General features: G+C 41.9%; 1 protein-coding gene across 5 annotated transcripts in view; it reads right to left on the bottom strand.

The window, feature by feature from the left end:
• diaph2 (diaphanous-related formin 2) overlaps nucleotides 1-17,554 on the bottom strand; it is a 749,871-nt gene that overhangs the window by 707,262 nt on the left and 25,055 nt on the right. For all 5 annotated transcript variants that reach the window (XM_052512438.1, XM_052512437.1, XM_052512441.1 and 2 more), the window contains exon 3: nucleotides 11,597-11,773. In XM_052512438.1, coding sequence (XP_052368398.1) covers nucleotides 11,597-11,773 — 177 coding nt within the window. The remainder of the gene's footprint in view (nucleotides 1-11,596; nucleotides 11,774-17,554) is intronic.

Consider the following 17,554-nt stretch of genomic DNA (forward strand, 5'->3'; position numbering starts at 1 on the left):
TTGCTTCAATATATGCACATCATTTTCCCACCTCATGATGCCATCAATTTTGTGAAGTGCACCAGTCCATGCTGCAGCAAAGCACCCATACAACACCCCTACAACAGCAAAGCACCCCTACAACATGATGCTTCATGGTTCATCCCTTCATCCCGTGCTTCATGGTTGGGATGGTGTTCTTCGGCTTGCAAGCATCCCCCCTTTTTCCTCCAAATGTAACGATGATCATTTTTGCAAAAGTAATATTTTTGTTTCATCAGACCAGAGGATATTTCTCCAAAAAGTAAGATCTTTGTCCCCATGTGTAGTTGCAAACCGTAATCTGGCTTTTTTATGGCGGTTTTGGAGCAGTGGCTTCCTCCTTGCTGAGCGGTCTTTCAGGTTATGTCGATATAGGACTCATTTTACTGTGGATATAGATACTTTTGTACCTGTTTCCTCTAGCATCTTCACAAGGGCATTTGCTGTTGTTCTGGGATTGATTTGCACTTTTCGCACCAAAGTACATTCATCTCTATGAGACGGAACGAGTCTCCTTCCTGAGCAGTATGACGGATGCGTGGTCCCATGGTATTTATACTTGCGTACTATTGTTTGCACAGATGAAAGTGGTACCTTTAGGCGTTTGGAAATTGCTCCCAAGGATGAACCAGACTTATGGAGGTCTACAGTTTATTTTCTGAGGTTTTGGCTGACTTCTTTTGATTTTCCCATGATGTCAAGCACTGAGTGTGGTACTGAGTTGGAAGGTAGACCTTGAAATACATCCACAGGTACACCTCCAATTGACTCAAATGATGTCAATTAGCCATGACATAATTATGACAATTTTTCTGGAATTTTCTTTTTAAAGGCACAGTCAACTTCGTGCATGTAAACTTCAGACCCACTGGAATTGTGATAGAGTGAATTATAAGTTAAATAATCTGTCTGTAAACATTTGATGGAAAAATTACTTGTGTCATGCACAAAGTAGATTTCCTAACCGACTTGCCAAAACTATAGTTTGTTAACAAGAAATTTGTGGAGTGGTTGAATATTGAGTTCTAATGACTCCAACCTGACTCCAACCTTCAAAGTGTATGTAAACTTCCAACTTCAACTGTATATGTGGTCACTCTATGGACTGATTCCCCATTGATCTTTGGCGGGGGTAGTTTTTTCCCTCTGAAATAATTTTCCATCTCTTTTGTTTTCTTAACGGTTACTTCAAGAAAGTTATCTGCACACCACTGGACGAATTTTGACATTTCTCTGTCCTAACCTTGAAGAGAGGCTTGGTCTGGCTGGGCGAAACCCACAACAGCAGTGTGATCTTCATATTTAAAAACTTATGGGTTGAGTCAGAAGCTTGACAATCATTTGGGTACAGTATCGGTGAAAGTACGCTACCGTACTCACCGTTCTAGACGTAGAGATGGCGGAGTTAAACTTCACTTGTTGAGTACGGTTCACAAGGAAACTATTAACCCACTTGATCGGTAAAGAGTTGACACCTAAATTCACCAGTTTATCAACCAGTATGTGGGGTTTGATACACACAAAAAGCTTATTTCACTCAAATGTTGTTTACATACCTGTTATTGAGCATGTTCTAGCCTGATCAACTTTATCTGAAGGAGATGTGTCACGCTGCATGAGGCAAATGGTGGTCATACCAGATACTGACTGGTTTTCTGATCCACTCCCCTACCTTTGTTTTAAAGGCATCTGTGACTAACAGTAAATTAGGGCCTGATTTATTTATTTTTTGACTGATTTCCTTTTATGAACTTTAACATCCTTGAAATACTGCATGTTGCATTTGTTCAGTGTAGTACATGCTCCTACTTAGTACTTGGGGTTAATATAGCATATGCTCCAGTGACAAAATGACTAATCTCTGTGATGATCAAATGCTTCACAGTATAAATCAAACAAACAACCGTAAAACTGATGGGAATGTCAAGCATCCCTTCTCCTCTCCTTTCATTAAGTCAAGCAGAACCCCACACGGGGATAATGTTGAGCTTTACCCAGCGAGTCCCATCGGAAAGCTCATTGATCAACATGTCCTCTCCTACTAAAGCCATGTGTGTGTGGGGGGTTTTACTATTCTTTTTTTTTTTTTAAATAAAGCAATGTCCTTCCTTGGATGTATGTGGGAACACAGCAACCCTTGTTTACATTTAAATATGGACGGACACCATGTACATGTCACGTCTAAGTACAATAAATTACATCTAACTGCACAGTGACGAGAAGCTAACATTCTTTTGAATTCAGATATTGTTTTATAATGTAGGCTTCCTTCTCTGCAGTTAATATGTTAAGTGGAATAATCTTCTATCCTCAATGATGGAGATTCGCAGCCTGCTGGGCTGGCTGCCTGGCTACAGGCATGCATACCTCAACTTCTTCTCAACTTCAATGGAGACGCAGAACAACAGGTTTAACTGATACAAATTCAGTTTATGACCACACTTGGGTAGATAGGCACACTCTAGTGCATAACACAACAGGAGGAGCTTGTTAAAGCCATATGAGTGTTACCCTATAAATACCTGTCTGATATCTGGTGAAATTCAGTCGAAAAATGTGCATCTTCACTGGTAACAGGAAATAGTAACAGTAATTACAGTAACCAAATGCTCTGTATCACCATCACTACAGAATTGTATGGTTGTCTCATAGTTATATAGAGTAACTATAAGAAATAGGGTAACTTAAAGTATCAGAAGTATTAATCAGCAGCAGGTCTATACCCAAACAATTTGAACTTCTACTTTTAAAAATCCACCTCTCTAAAAACATGTCTCTCACCGTTGCCTCTGGCTATTGACCACCCTGATTTCCCCCCCATCCATCTTCAGTGCTCGGTGACCTAAACTGTGACATGCTTAACACCCCGGCCATCCTACAATCTAAACTTGATGCCCTCCATCTCACACAAATTATCAATGAACCCACCAGGTACAACCCCAAATCCGTAAACACGGGCACCCTCATAGATATCATCCTAACCAACTTGCCCTCTAAATACACCTCTGCTGTTTTCAACCAAGATCTCAGCGATCACTGCCCCATTGCCTGCATCCGTAATGGGTCTGCGGTCAAACGACTACCCCTCATCACTGCCAAACGCTCCCTAAAACACTTCAGCGAGCAGGCCTTTCTAATCGACCTGGCCCGGGTATCCTGGAAGGATATAGACCTCATCCCGTCAGTAGAGGATGCCTGGTTACTTTTTTTAAATGCCTTCCTCACCATCTTAAATAAGCATGCCCCATTCAAGAAATGTAGAACCAGGAACAGATATAGCCCTTGGTTCTCTCTAGACCTGACTGCCCTTTAACCAACACAAAAACATCCTATGGCGTTCTGCATTAGCATCGAACAGCCCCCGTGAAATGCAACTTTTTAGGGAAGTTAGAAACCAATATACACAGGCAGTTAGAAAAGGCAAGGCTAGCTTTAGCTAGCAGAAATTTGCTTCCTGCAACACAAACTCAAAAAAGTTCTGGAGGCGTCCCGGGTGGCGCAGTGGTTACGGGCGCTGTATTGCAGCGCCGGCTGTGCCACCAGAGACTCTGGGTTCACGCCCAGGCTCTGTCGTAACCGGCCGCAGAGTGCGCGCTAAACAAGGTTGCCAGGTGCATGGTGTTTCCTCCGACACATCGGTGCAGCTGGCTTCCGGGTTGGATGGCGCTGTGTTAAGAAGCAGTGTGGCTTGGTTGGGTTGTGTATCGGAGGACGCATGACTTTCAACCTTCGTCTCTCACAAGCCCGTACGGGGGTTGTAGCGATGAGACAAGATAGTAGCTACTAAACAATTGGATACCACGAAATTGGGGAGGAAAAGGGGTCAAAATTGTAAAAAAAAATAATAATAATAATTTAATAATAAAAAAGTTCTGGGACATTGTAAAGTCCATGGAGAATAAGAGCACCTCCTCCCAGTTGCCCACTGCACTGAGGATAGGAAACTCTCACCACTGATAAATCCACTACTATTGAGAATTTCAATAAGCATTTTTCTACAGCTGGCCACGCTTTCCACCTTGCCACCCCTAGCCTGTTCCAACCTCTCTTTCGTGTCGTCTGAGAGTCCCAAAGATTGGAAAGCAGCTGCGGTCTCCCCCTCTTCAAAGGGGGAGACACTCTTGACCCAAGCTGCTACAGACCTATATCTATTCTAAGGTCTTCGAAAGCCAAGTTAACAAACAGATCAACGACAATTTAGAATCCCACCATACCTTCTCCGCTATGCAATCTGGTTTCCGAGCTGGTCATGGGTGCACCTCAGCCACGCTCAAGGTTCTAAACGATATCTTATCCGCCATCGATAAGAAACAATACAGTGCAGCCGTATTCATTGACCTGGCCAAGGCTTTCGACTCTGTCAATCACCACATCCTCATCGGCAGACTCGACATCCTTGGTTTGTCAAATGATTGCCTCGCCTGGTTCACCAACTACTTCTCAGACAGAGGTCAGTGTGTCAAATCTGAGGGCCTGTTTCCGGGCCTCTGACAGTCTCTATGGGGGTGCCACAGGGTTCAATTCTTGGGCCAACTCTCTTCTCTGTATATATCAATGATGTCGCTCTTGCTGCTGGTGGTTCTCTGATCCACCTCTACGCAGACGACACCATTCTGTATACTTCTGGTCCTTCTTTGGACACTGTTAACTAACCTCCAGACGAGCTTCAATGCCATACAACTCTCCTTCCATGGCCTCCAACTGCTCTTAAATACAAGGAAAACTAAATGCATGCTCTTCAACCGATTGCTGCCTGCACCTGCCAGCCCGTCCAGCATTAGTACTCTGGACGGTTCTGACTTATGTGAATATGTGGACAACATACCTAGGTGTCTGGTTAGACTCTAAACTCTCCTTCCAGACTCAAATAAAACATCTCCAATCCAAAGTTAAATCTCAAATTGGCTTCCTATTTCGCAACAAAGCATCCTTTACTCATGCTGCCAAACATACCCTCGTAAAACTGACCATCTTACCGATCCTCGACTTTGGCGATGTAATTTACAAAATAGCCTCCTACACCCTACTCAACAAATTGGATGCAGTCTATCACAGTGCCATCCGTTTTGTCACCAAAGCCCCATATACTACCCACCACTGCGACCTGTACACTCTCGTTGGCTGGCCCTCGCTTCATACTCGTCGCCAAATCTCTGAAACTGGAAACACTTATGTCCCTCACTAGCTTTAAGCACCAGCTGTCAGAGCAGCTCACAGATCACTGCACCTGTACATAGCCCATCTATAAATAGCCCAAACAACTACCTCTTCCCCTACTGTATTTATTCTACTCCAGTATTTCCACTTTGCACTCATCTACTACTAATTTATTTTGCTCCAGTATTTCCACTTTGCACACTCATCTACTAATAATCTACCATTCCAGTGTCTAATTGGTATATTGTATTTACTTCGCCATCATGGCCTATTTATTGCCTTTGCCTCCCTTATTTCACCTCATTTTCTCACATTGTTTATAGACATTTTTCTACTTTATTATTGACTGTATGTTTGTTTTACTACATGTGTAAGTCTGTGTCGTTATGTGTCGAACTGCTTTGCTTCATCTTGGCCAGGTCGCAGTTGTAAATGAGAACTTGTTCTCAACTTGCCTACCTGGTTAAATAAAAGTGAAATAAAATATTTTAAAAATGAACAATTAAAAAGCATACTCCTCTCCCCTGTTTCTGTTAAAAGCTGAGGGATGGGGCTGGAGAAATGTAACCACTCTTAAATTCATAGACAGAGCCATGAATGCAAGGATTGACCATACATCGTTTTAACCACGTTTTGAGGCTATACAGTCAGTATTTGTTTACATTGACTTTGTTTACAAACATTGAAGTAAAACAAGCTTTTTTTCTGGGCTCTGATGGTGTACGACAGTTCAACTTAGCACTGTCAAACATACGGTAGGTCAGACATAAAAAAATAGTGATCAGTTATACAACGGTGATGATTAAAACCGCGGTTAAAACCGCATTCCAGCTGGTGTCTACAAGTTACCACCGGCAAAATCTATGATGTTAAAATACCCATTTACCCATTTACCCTGTTCCATTTGACTGAGCAAAGCACTGTCTCATTCGTTCCGCCAAGGAAACGTAAACATCTTCACTATAACAAATAATCTAGACATTATCTCAATTTTCTTTAGCTAACATTTAGTTTTCAACAGTGGAGATTTGTATAAACATTGCGGTCTGGTCTATCTGACATGTGCAACTTTGTTTCAATATTCAAATTCAATCTCCAGCTGTCCCATTGTAATGAACGTGTCGGGATGAGACAAACAAGTAGGCAGTTTCTCAGCCAGTCAAAATCATGAATCAGCATAATTTGTATGGATATATACAAAGCCCTATCAACGATCAGGGGAAATCCCACATCATTAGCTCATTATTATGGATGTATCTAGGGTTGAGCATTTTGGGGGAATATTCAGGTGGTGGAAACTTTCCGTTGGAATTAACGGGAATATATGGGAATTAACGGGAATATATGGGAATTTATATTAATACTTTTTAAAAATTTAGTTTTTTGCATTGGATATATTTCCCATATCATATGGATACCTTATCATAAGTAGACATAATTGCCAATTTATTAAATCCTTCCAATAGAAATAAAATAAACTATTTCATTACGAATTGAACTTTAATTATATGACTTGACTGTTCATATGGGATGATTTCATTTAACAAAAGGGAATATTGAATGATCCCAATGATCCATCGCATCTCCCAAAAACGTTTTCAACATACATCTGTGAAATGATATTCTAGAAACTAAAGCTTTGGTTGTCTTCCTCTCGGGCTTCCATGTCTTCTCCCTGGACCTCCTCAATGTCCACCTCTTGAACATCAGACTCTGAGGCCTCATCTTCACTGTTACTTCCCAATCTTGTAGAGGATGGGCTCATTGTCAGGTTCAAAAAGCCTGAAGTTTGCCCGGATGGACACTATTTTTCTACCCTTGTATTGGTCAGCTTGTTGCGTGCTTTGGTGTGTGTGTTCCCAAACAAGGACCAGTTGCACTCTGAGGCGGCTGATGTTGGTGAGATTTGGAGGATGATGGAGGCAACCGGGGAAAGAGCCTCAGATCCACAAAGTCCCTTCCACCAGGTGGCTGATAAGATATGTTGGCACGACTGCAATATTCCATCTCCATCTCAAAGCCCTTGCTTGGAAGTGTAATTCGCCAGACTGCCAAGAACCTTGCTCATCCAGGCCAAGGTGGGGAGAGACAGTAATGACACAATATGCCTTGTTGATCTCAGCACCAGACAGGGTGCTCTTGCCAGCATACTTGGGTCCAACATGTACGCTGCGGAGTGTATGGGCTTCAGACAGAAGTCTTCACGCTTTGATATATTTCAGAACTGCAGAAATTAACTTTTGCTTGGAGCAAAAGTGAAGTGGGCAGGGCAGTATGGATTTATTCTCTTACATCTGCAAGCAGACTCTGAACATAAGACATGATGGCATTGTCTCCCTCAACCCGTGCAACAACTACTGTTATAGGTTTCAGGACTTCCAGGCTTCTTACCACTCTCTCCTAAAATGCAGTGGCTTGCGAATGTATTCACCCCCTTGGCATTTTTCCTATTTTGTTGCCTTACAACCTGGAATTAAAATGATTTTTTAGGGGTTTGTATCATCTGACTTGCACAACATGCAAACAAGAAACTTGAGCGTGCATAACTATCCACCCGGCCAAAGTCAATACTTTGTACAGCCAACTTTTGCAGCAATTACAGCTGCAAGTCTCTTGGGATATGTCTCTATAAGCTTGGCACATCCAGCCACTGGGATTCTTGCCTATTCTTCAAGGCAAAACTGCTCCAGCTCCTTCAAGTTGGATGGGTTCTGCTGGTGTACAACAATTTAAGTCATACCACAAATTCTCAATTGGATTGAGGTCTGGGCGTTGATTAGGTAATTCCAAGACATTTCAAGGTTCCCTTAAACCACTCGAGTGTTGCTTTAGCAGTATGCCTAGGGTCATTGTCCTGCTGGAAGGTGAACCTCCGTACCAGTCTCAAATCTCTTGAAAACCGAAACAGGTTTCCCTCAAGAATTTTCATGTATTTAATCGCCATCCATCATTCCTTAAATTCTGACCAGTTTCCCAGCCTCTGGCGATGATATGGGATGATATTCTCGGGGTGATGAGAGGTGTTGGGTTTGCATTTTCCTTGATGGTCAAAAAGCTTAATTTGATCAAATTATCGAACCAGAGTACCTTCTCCTGTATGTTTTGGGAGTCTCCCACATGCATTTTGAAGAACACCAAATGTTTTTTTTGGCCACTCTTCCGTAAAGCCCAGCTCTATGGAGTGTACGTCTTAAAGTGGTCCTATGGAGATATACTCCAGTCTCCACTGTGGAGCTTTGCAGCTCCTTCAGGGTAATCTTTGGTATCTTTGTTGCCTCTCTGATTAATGCCCTCCTTGCCTGGTCTGTGAGTTTTGGTAGGCGGCCCTCTCTTGGCAGGTTTGTTGTGGTGCCATGTTCTTTACATTTTTTAATAATGGATTTAATGGTGCCCTGTGGGATGTTCAAAGTTTGGGATATTCTTTATAACCCAACCCTGATCTGTACTTCTCCACAACTTTGTCCCTGACCTGTTTGGAGAGCTCCTTGGTCTTTATGGTGCTGCTTGCTTGGTGGTTCCCCTTGCTTAGTGGTGTTGCAGACTCTGGGGCCTTTCAGAACAGGTGTATATATATTGAGATCATGTGGCAGATCATGTGACACTTAGATAGCGCACAGGTGGACTTTATTTAACTAATTTTGTGACTTTTGAATGTAATTGGTTGCAACAGATCTTATTTAGGGGCTTCAAAGCATAGGGGGTGTATACATATGCACGTACCACTTTTCAGTTTTTTTTTTATTGTTTGAAACAAGTAATATTTTTCATTTAACTTCACCAATTTGGACTATTGTGTGTATGTCATTATATGAAATCCAAATAAAAATCTATTTAAAATACAGGTTGTAATGCAACCAAATGGGAAAATGCCAAGAGGGTGAAAATGTTTGCAAGGCACTGTACGTCATCCAGGGGGATCCTCTTGATGGGGCTGTCCATATCAGCCGACTGTGATATTGCCATTTCTTGGACAGACTCCTTCCCCTCCAGGAGACATGACGACAACACCATCCCAACGGGTGTTGCTGGGCAGCTTTAATCTGATGCGCTTATTCTTCTCACTTTGCTTGGTGAGGTAGATTTCTGCTATAACTTGATGACCCTTCACATACCTAACCATTTCCTTGGCTCTCTTGTAGTGTGTTTCCAGGACGCCTCCACTTTAGACCAAGCAGCCTGCCTGTTCGCAGCACTGTCTGTCACCAGTGCAAATAACTTCTGTGGTACAAGGTCATTGATGAGTGCCTTCAGCTCAGATCATGTAGAGACCGGTATGTCTGTGTCTGGGTGGAGATGTAGTTAATTATTCCTTGCCCACGAACATTCGACCACTCATCAAAGATGATTGCAATGCAGTCTGCTTTCTCTATGATTTGCTTGACCTTCACTTCAACTCTGTTGAACTCTGCAGCTAGCAAATGAGTAGATAAAGCATGTCTGGTTGGAGGGGTGTATGCTGGGCGAAGAACATTCAGAAATCTCTTCCAATATACATTGCCTATGAGGATTAGAGGTGAACAAGTTGCATACACAGCTCGCAAGACATTCAGCAGCATTTCTCTGACTACGTTCCTCCATTGAGTAAAAAAAAAACATATGATTCCAAGAGGACCATGATTGTTGCTATCGATAAGGTGTCTGATTACTTCTATTTGAGGTGAAAATGATGAGAGGGACTTTTGTCAGATGTTGCTTGTTTTGAGCGCTAAGTGAACTTTATGCACTTGGCCAGATGATTTTGCATTTTTGTTGCATTTTTCATATATGATTTGGGACAGTATTTGCAAATGTACACAGCTTTTCCTTCAACATTAGCTGCAGTAAATTGTCTCCACACATAAGATAGTGCCCGTGACATTTTACTGTAAAGATGAGAAAATATGAGTAAAAATAAATAAATATATACAATTCCATGTACAGATAAAGAGTTAAGCAGTTAGATTAAACAACTAATTTGTAAGATAAATTAAACGTATGGAAACAGGTGAATTAACAGTCCTCTGTTAGCAGGCACAAGCAAGGTAAAACCCAAATGGCAGCAAAAGCTAACTAGCAGAAATTGTTAACAACTTAGAAATTATTTAAACACACTTTGCTGCAGGCTACTATTTACAACTTTACAAAAAATGATGTATGTCATAAAATATATTCACCCCACCCAGTATTGAAATCAAAACTTACCAGAAAGCATGTAGTCCTAGGCTCAGACACTGTAGTAGTGTGGGCTCAAAAGCATCTCAGTGTGCAAGATCTTGAGAATCAGCTGAACATGTGATGGAAGAGTGCACTGCACATGTGATGAAAGAATGCACTGTGCATGCAGGGGGTTGCAATTCCATTGAATTGGGTATAGTTTAAAAAACTATGCCACTAGACCTAGAATTGCCTTATGTGTATCCCATAAAAAGGTTCACTGTTATAAGCTAACTTTTTTGGTGTAGCGAGGAGTCTGGTTAGGCAGGCAAGCTCTCTGTAGCTCCGACGGCGCCCTCAGTAGCTCCGACGGCGCCCTCAGTAGCTCCGACGGCGCCCTCAGTAGCTCTGACTGAGCGCTCTGATGGCGCTCTCTGTGGCTTTGATGGCGCTCTGTAGCTCTATGGAGCTTTGATGGCGCTCTCTGGAGCTCTGATGGAGCTCTGATGGCGCTCTCTGTAGCTCTCTGTAGCTCTGATGGAGCTCTCTGTAGCTCTGATGGAGCTCTCTGTAGCTCTGATGGAGCTCTCTGTTTGAATGAGGGCTGAGTCAAGTGAACTTGAGTTACAGAGTTAATTGAGAAGTCACGATAGTGTTACACTGATAAGCTCCCTCCTGTCTCTCTTTGTGATCAATGTGCTCTCTATGCTAAGCGTCAGTGTGAATTCGGAGCTGTGACTCAGCTCTGTGCAGCGAACCAGGTAAGTACTGTTCTGTAGAGGCTTAGACTGAGCACAGAGCTCCCTGCCTGCAGCTTACGAGAGAAGTGTGGGGCATAGTTTGAGACACAAAAGCACCCACATTGACATGTGAATATATAGAATAGAAACCTGCTACATTTCCTTGGCAAGAGTTGGTTTAATGTGCCACAGCAAGCTGTCAACACATCACATCTAATTGTATCATTACTATGAAAACCAGTGGAAATCAGAGATCCACTTAAAGATTAGAGACTCTGGTGAACAGTAAAATATCAATGTGATTGGTAGCTAGTACTAAAAAGGCCCCAAGACGTAGATGCAGTAACCATGTCCATTCTACCCATTACGTCTTTATGGTTCAAGTAGTGGTGGAAGGTGGACAGGGAGCAATAGTTATCATTTAGTACATATCCACACAGGGACACTGTACATGAACTCTTATAGGAGAGCACTGTGGATAGTGGTGGATATAGGTGGCTATATACACATTCGGTTCAAAAGGAAATACACAGTATCAGACTTACCATCATCTTCTCAAAGAGGTCGTTGATCTCCTTCTCGGAGAGGTTCATGGAGCGTTCGTCGAAGAGGGGCTGGGGCATGGGCATCTCTACCTGAGTGGACAGGGGGTCTGTAGAGTGCTGGATCAGGGGCTTGTCCTTTTTATTCCCAGTCTTCCGAAAACTGGTGATCCGGTCACGCTGAAGGGGAAAGAATGTGGCGTTACCAAAGTGCGTACAGTAAGCGTTATGACAGAGTATTTCCCTTGGCGTTGGGCTTTCTGAATGCTTACATAGTGACATATAGGCTTTATCTAGGAGTATTTCCATTGGCGTTGGGCTTTCTGAATGCTTACATAGTGACATATAGGCTTTATCTAGGAGTATTTCCCTAGGCGTTGGGCTTTCTGAATGCTTACATAGTGACATATAGGCTTTATCTAGGAGTATTTCCCTTGGCGTTGGGCTTTCTGAATGCTTACATAGTGACATATAGGCTTTATCTAGGAGTATTTCCCTAGGCGTTGGGCTTTCTGAATGCTTACATAGTGACATATAGGCTTTATCTAGGAGTATTTCCCTAGGCGTTGGGCTTTCTGAATGCTTACATAGTGACATATAGGCTTTATCTAGGAGTATTTCCCTTGGCTTTGGGCTTTCTGAATGCTTACATAGTGACATATAGGCTTTATCTAGGAGTATTTCCCTAGGCGTTGGGCATTCTGAATGCTTACATAGTGAGATATAGGCTTTATCTAGGAGTATTTCCCTAGGCGTTGGGCTTTCTGAATGCTTACATAGTGACATATAGGCTTTATCTAGGAGTATTTCCCTTGGCGTTGGGCATTCTGAATGCTTACATAGTGACATATAGGCTTTATCTAGGAGTATTTCCCTAGGCGTTGGGCTTTCTAAATGCCTACATAACATAGTGACATATAAGCTTTATCTAGGAGTATTTCCCTTGGCGTTGGGCTTTCTGAATGCTTACATAGTGACATATAGGCTTTATCTAGGAGTATTTCCCTAGGCGTTGGGCTTTCTGAATGCTTACATAGTGACATATAGGCTTTATCTAGGAGTATTTCCCTTGGCTTTGGGCATTCTGAATGCTTACATAGTGACATATAGGCTTTATCTAGGAGTATTTCCCTTGGCGTTAGGCTTTCTAAATGCCTACATAACATAGTGACATATAGGCTTTATCTAGGAGTATTTCCCTTGGCGTTGGGCTTTCTGAATGCCTACATAACATAGTGACATATAGGCTTTATCTAGGATTATTTCCCTTGGCGTTGGGCTTTCTGAATGCTTACATAGTGACATATAGGCTTTATCTAGGAGTATTTCCCTTGGCGTTGGGCTTTCTGAATGCCTACATAACAGTGACATATAGGCTTTATCTAGGAGTATTTCTCTTGGCGTTAGGCTTTCTGAATGCTAACATACTGTAAGGTGGTGTAATGCTGTCATATGCCTTTCCTGACATGTCTTTCCATCTCCTTCCCAACCTTTAAACGAGCATCAGCTGGGCTCAATTCCAGGTTAGGGTGGTACCACAGGACGGCTAAAGTAAAGTGATTGCCTATGACAAGGGACAGACCTAGTGTTCGTTCATTATGTTTTATTGTTAATCTTTTCTGTTAGATTAAATTATGTGCGTGAAAAATGGGTAACGTTGCTTGCTCTATTTCTTTCAAACTGGCCTTGATTCATTAATATGTACAGTTCATGTCTATCTGAATGAAAATAGTACATAATAAAACAGTGCACTGTAAACTACAGTGAGAGTCATAGATTTGACTCACCTTCACACTTACTATTAACCCTGTAGGTTGTTTGTTCAATATCACAGACTTATGAGAGTCTGTAGTACAGTACAGAGGACCATACCTACATTAGGAAGATACTCTCTCCTCGCTGTATTCAGCTATTCTAGCTACACCGATGAATACAGAAGAAATGTAGGTCTAATGTACATTCCTTTACCTGAGCAGTACATTATTTAATTTGCCTGGTGCAATGGAACAAATGGAATACCTCCAAAAGAACCAACTGCAAGCGTTAAATCAAGAGCATCTCATATGTATTCAGGTCTGATGACGGAAGACAGAATAAGTTGAAACGAGATGCGGCCAGCAGCACACACCTTTGTTACAGAGTCAGAAGAGGGTAAGTCCACGCTGTTAGTCAGTCGTCATTAGTATTAGCTATATGGGTTTAGGGGTTATGCTGGTGCGGAATGGATGACTGCACATACATATGAAATGGAATAAGACAAATAAAGACTAAAGGAAATTAAATCAATGATGTCACACCTGAATCTACACTGAAATCGTTGTGGAAGGATCAGGGCAAGTCAAACCAATGATGGTGAACATGACTGGTGACCCAAAGACAGTGCACTTGTTCTTTGTTAAATTATTAGGAGGAATAACGTGTAACAAATAAAACATGTAATCCTAACCGATTCAGAATACTGTTGGATTCATTCCTGTAATATTTGATTGATTAGGCTTTTTTTTTTAAATAGATCTAAACTTTTTTCATAAAGGACGTTATTGTTTGGGTACATAACATCACCCTCAAATACTGTAAAGACAATCATACAGGAACCCAACTTGGTTAACAGAAGGCCCCGCGTAACCCTGGTTTGCTTGATCAATCCACAGATGTCAGTTCATCTTCCTGTGCTGCCACGACACAAAGACGATGATGCAAAAACAAAACACACACAGAAATTAAAACAGAACGCCCTACCATGTCGTCAGCCAATGTTCTTATGTGTACGTTCTGTTGAAGGGAAGGCACAATGTGAACAATAAGATCAATTTGAAAATAGTGTGTGTGAGAATATCCTAAACAACCAATACACAGTAACAGATGGACACACACGATCAGCCACACCTATGAATGACACCAAGCAGTAAGCCCCGTTTGGCTCGTGCAGGTCCATAAATCGTTGCTGTAATATACAGTAATAATGTATGTGTGGAAGTGGAGGTAAGTATTGTCCAACTAACCAAGTCTAGGATATTTGATATCCCTCCCTACTAAGAACAGTGAAGAAAAATGTGGATAATAGTTACACAAAGACTCACACCAACTATTTACTTCTATTTACTTCCCATTGTTATTTTAGTGGATCACCTGTTGGCTAACTTCCTCCTTTTTAGTAACAAACCCCCTAAGCAAACAAAATTCTAATTTACTTTAGACACTTAAAGGGGCAATCTGCAGTTGCGACATACATTTTTGGACTTATAAATTAATGATATGTGCCCATTGATTCTTGAAGAAAATAAATGACCATTTATGAGCTTAGTTCAACTGTTGTACCCCATCATAAAACAAAATATTAAAATATATCAGTCCTTGCCTCCATAGCTCTGTCGATGAATTTGAGAGTGGTTACAATTCTCCAGCCCCATTGTTATTATTTTAACTGCAGATTACCACTTTAAACAATAACAGACATTACAGACCCCCTAAAAAAAATCTCCCAATACAGATGTTTGTTCCTTTCCAGACAAGGCCGAAGTTACCAACGGCCAGTACCTATTTGAAATTTTTCAATAAATGTGAATATTTGTAACTACTTGCTGTCAACTTGTCAGCTTACCATAGTTCCCCAGTTGCACCAGTCACGTAATGGTTTGTAAATAGCACAACAGGAGCTGGTGAGTCTGTAGTGTTCCATCGGTGAGTCTCTGTTTTCTGGCACACGAAGTGAAGTTACACTTGTATAAAATTCACTGCTAAATATTTGCCATCAGATATTTTATAATGGCTTTCTGACAGAAGTCATAAGGGCACTGAATGAGTTGTCTATAGAGCTGCCATTTTTTCCCAATGCTTCTTACTAGCAACTAGCCTTCCACAAGCTTCCCACAATAAGTTGGTTGAATTTTGGCCCATTCCTTCTGACAGAGCTGGTGTAACCGAGTCAGGTTTGTAGGCCTCCTTGCACACACACGCCTTTTCAGTGCTGCCCACAAATGTTCTATGGGATTGAGGTCAGGGCTTTGTGATGGCCACTCTAAAACCTTGACTTTGTTGTCCTTAAGCCATTTTGCCACAACTTTGGAAGTATGCTTGGGGTCATTGTCCATTTGGAAGACCCATTTGCCACCAAGATTTAACTTCCTGACTGATGTCTTGAGATGTTGCTTCAATATATCCACGTAAATTTCCCACCTCATGATGCCATCAATTTTGTGAAGTGCACCAGTCCCTCCTGCAGCAAAGCACCCCCCCAACATGATGCTGCCACCCCCGTGCTTCACGGTTGGGATGGTGTTCTTCGGCTTGCAAGCCTCCCCATTTTTCCTCCAAATGTAACGATGGTCATTATGGCCAAACAGTTCTATTTGTGTTTCATCAGACCAGAGGACATTTCTCCAAAAAGTACAATCTTTGTCCCCATGTGCAGTTGCAAACCGTAGTCTGGCTTTTTTTATGGCGGTTTGGAGCAGTGGCTTCTTCCTTGCTAAGTGGCCTTTCAGGTTATGTCAATATAGGACTCGTTTTACTGTGGATATAGATACTTTGTAACAGTTTCCTCTAGCATCTTCACAAGGTCCTTTGCTGTTGTTCTGGGATTGATTTGCACTTTTCACACCAAAGTAGGTTCAGCTCTAGGAGACAGAGCGCGTCTCCCTCCTGATTGGTATGACGGCTGCGACGTCCATTGGTTTTTATATTTGCGTACTATTGTTTGTACAGATGAACGTGGTACCTTCAGGCATTTGGAAATTGCTCCCATGGATGAACCAGACTTGTGGAGGTCAACAATTTTTTTCTGAGGTCTTGACTGATTTCTTTTAATTTTCCCATGATATCAAGCAAAGAGGCACTGAGTTTGAAGGTAAGCCTTGAAATACATCCACAGGTACACCTCCAATTGACTCAAATTTTCTGGAATTTTCCAAGCTGTTTAAAAGGCAGTCAAGTTAGTGCATGTAAACTTCTGACCCACTGGAATTGTGATAGTGAATTATAAGTGAAATAATCTGTAAACAATTGTTGGAAAAATTACTTGCCAAGCACAAAGTAGATGTCCTAACCGACTTGCCAAAACTATAGTTTGTAAACAAGGCATTTGTGGAGTGGTTGAGAAACTAGTTTTAAATGACTCCAACCTAAGTGTATGTAAACTTCCGAACTTCAACTGTATATCCTGGGGGGCTAAGTCTGTCCTACCTGGTGTAATTCTCCTGTTTTATCTGGTGTCCTGTGTGAAATTAAGTCTGCTCCTTCTAATTCTCCCATCTCTCTCCACCCTTCCATGGACCTGAGCCCGAGGACAACCTGGCCTAATGATTACTGGCTGTCCCCAGTCCACCTGGTCGTGCTGCTGCTCCAGTTTCAAATTGTTCTGCCTGTGGCTATTGAACCCTGACTTTTTTTTACCCGACTCCCTCCCAACCAACTGCTGTCTTGTACCCTCTACAATCACTGTGATGATTATTATTTGACCCTGCTGGTCATCTATGGACGTTTGAACATCTTGGTCTTAATGGCCATGTACTCTTATAATCTCCACACGGCACAGCCAGAAGAGGACTGGCCACCCCTCAGGGCCTGGTTTCTCTCAAGGTTTCTTCCTAGGGAGTTTTACCGAGCCACTATGCTTCTACATCTGCATTGTTTGCTGTTTGGAGTTTCAGGCTGGGTTTCTATAAAGCACTTTGTGATATCTGCTGATGTAAAAAGGGCTTTATAAATACATTTGATTGATAAGGGGATGCCAACAGGGCCAAAGCATTGTCACAACTGTTGTGATGTTATGTAGTATGGTTAGCTTTACTGCCAGATAAGGACCACTAACCATGTGACTCTGGACGATCAAACATTGATTAGGCTAAAGCTTCTCTCTCAACTTATAGAAACAGCCAATAGGGTTGTAGTCTGAATCATAACACTAGCTTAGCTCCTAGCTTATGACTCATTGACCACTTTCTACAAGTGTGTAAAACATTG

Source organism: Oncorhynchus keta, chromosome 4 (genome assembly GCF_023373465.1).
Source record: "Oncorhynchus keta strain PuntledgeMale-10-30-2019 chromosome 4, Oket_V2, whole genome shotgun sequence".
Lineage (NCBI taxonomy): Eukaryota > Metazoa > Chordata > Actinopteri > Salmoniformes > Salmonidae > Oncorhynchus > Oncorhynchus keta.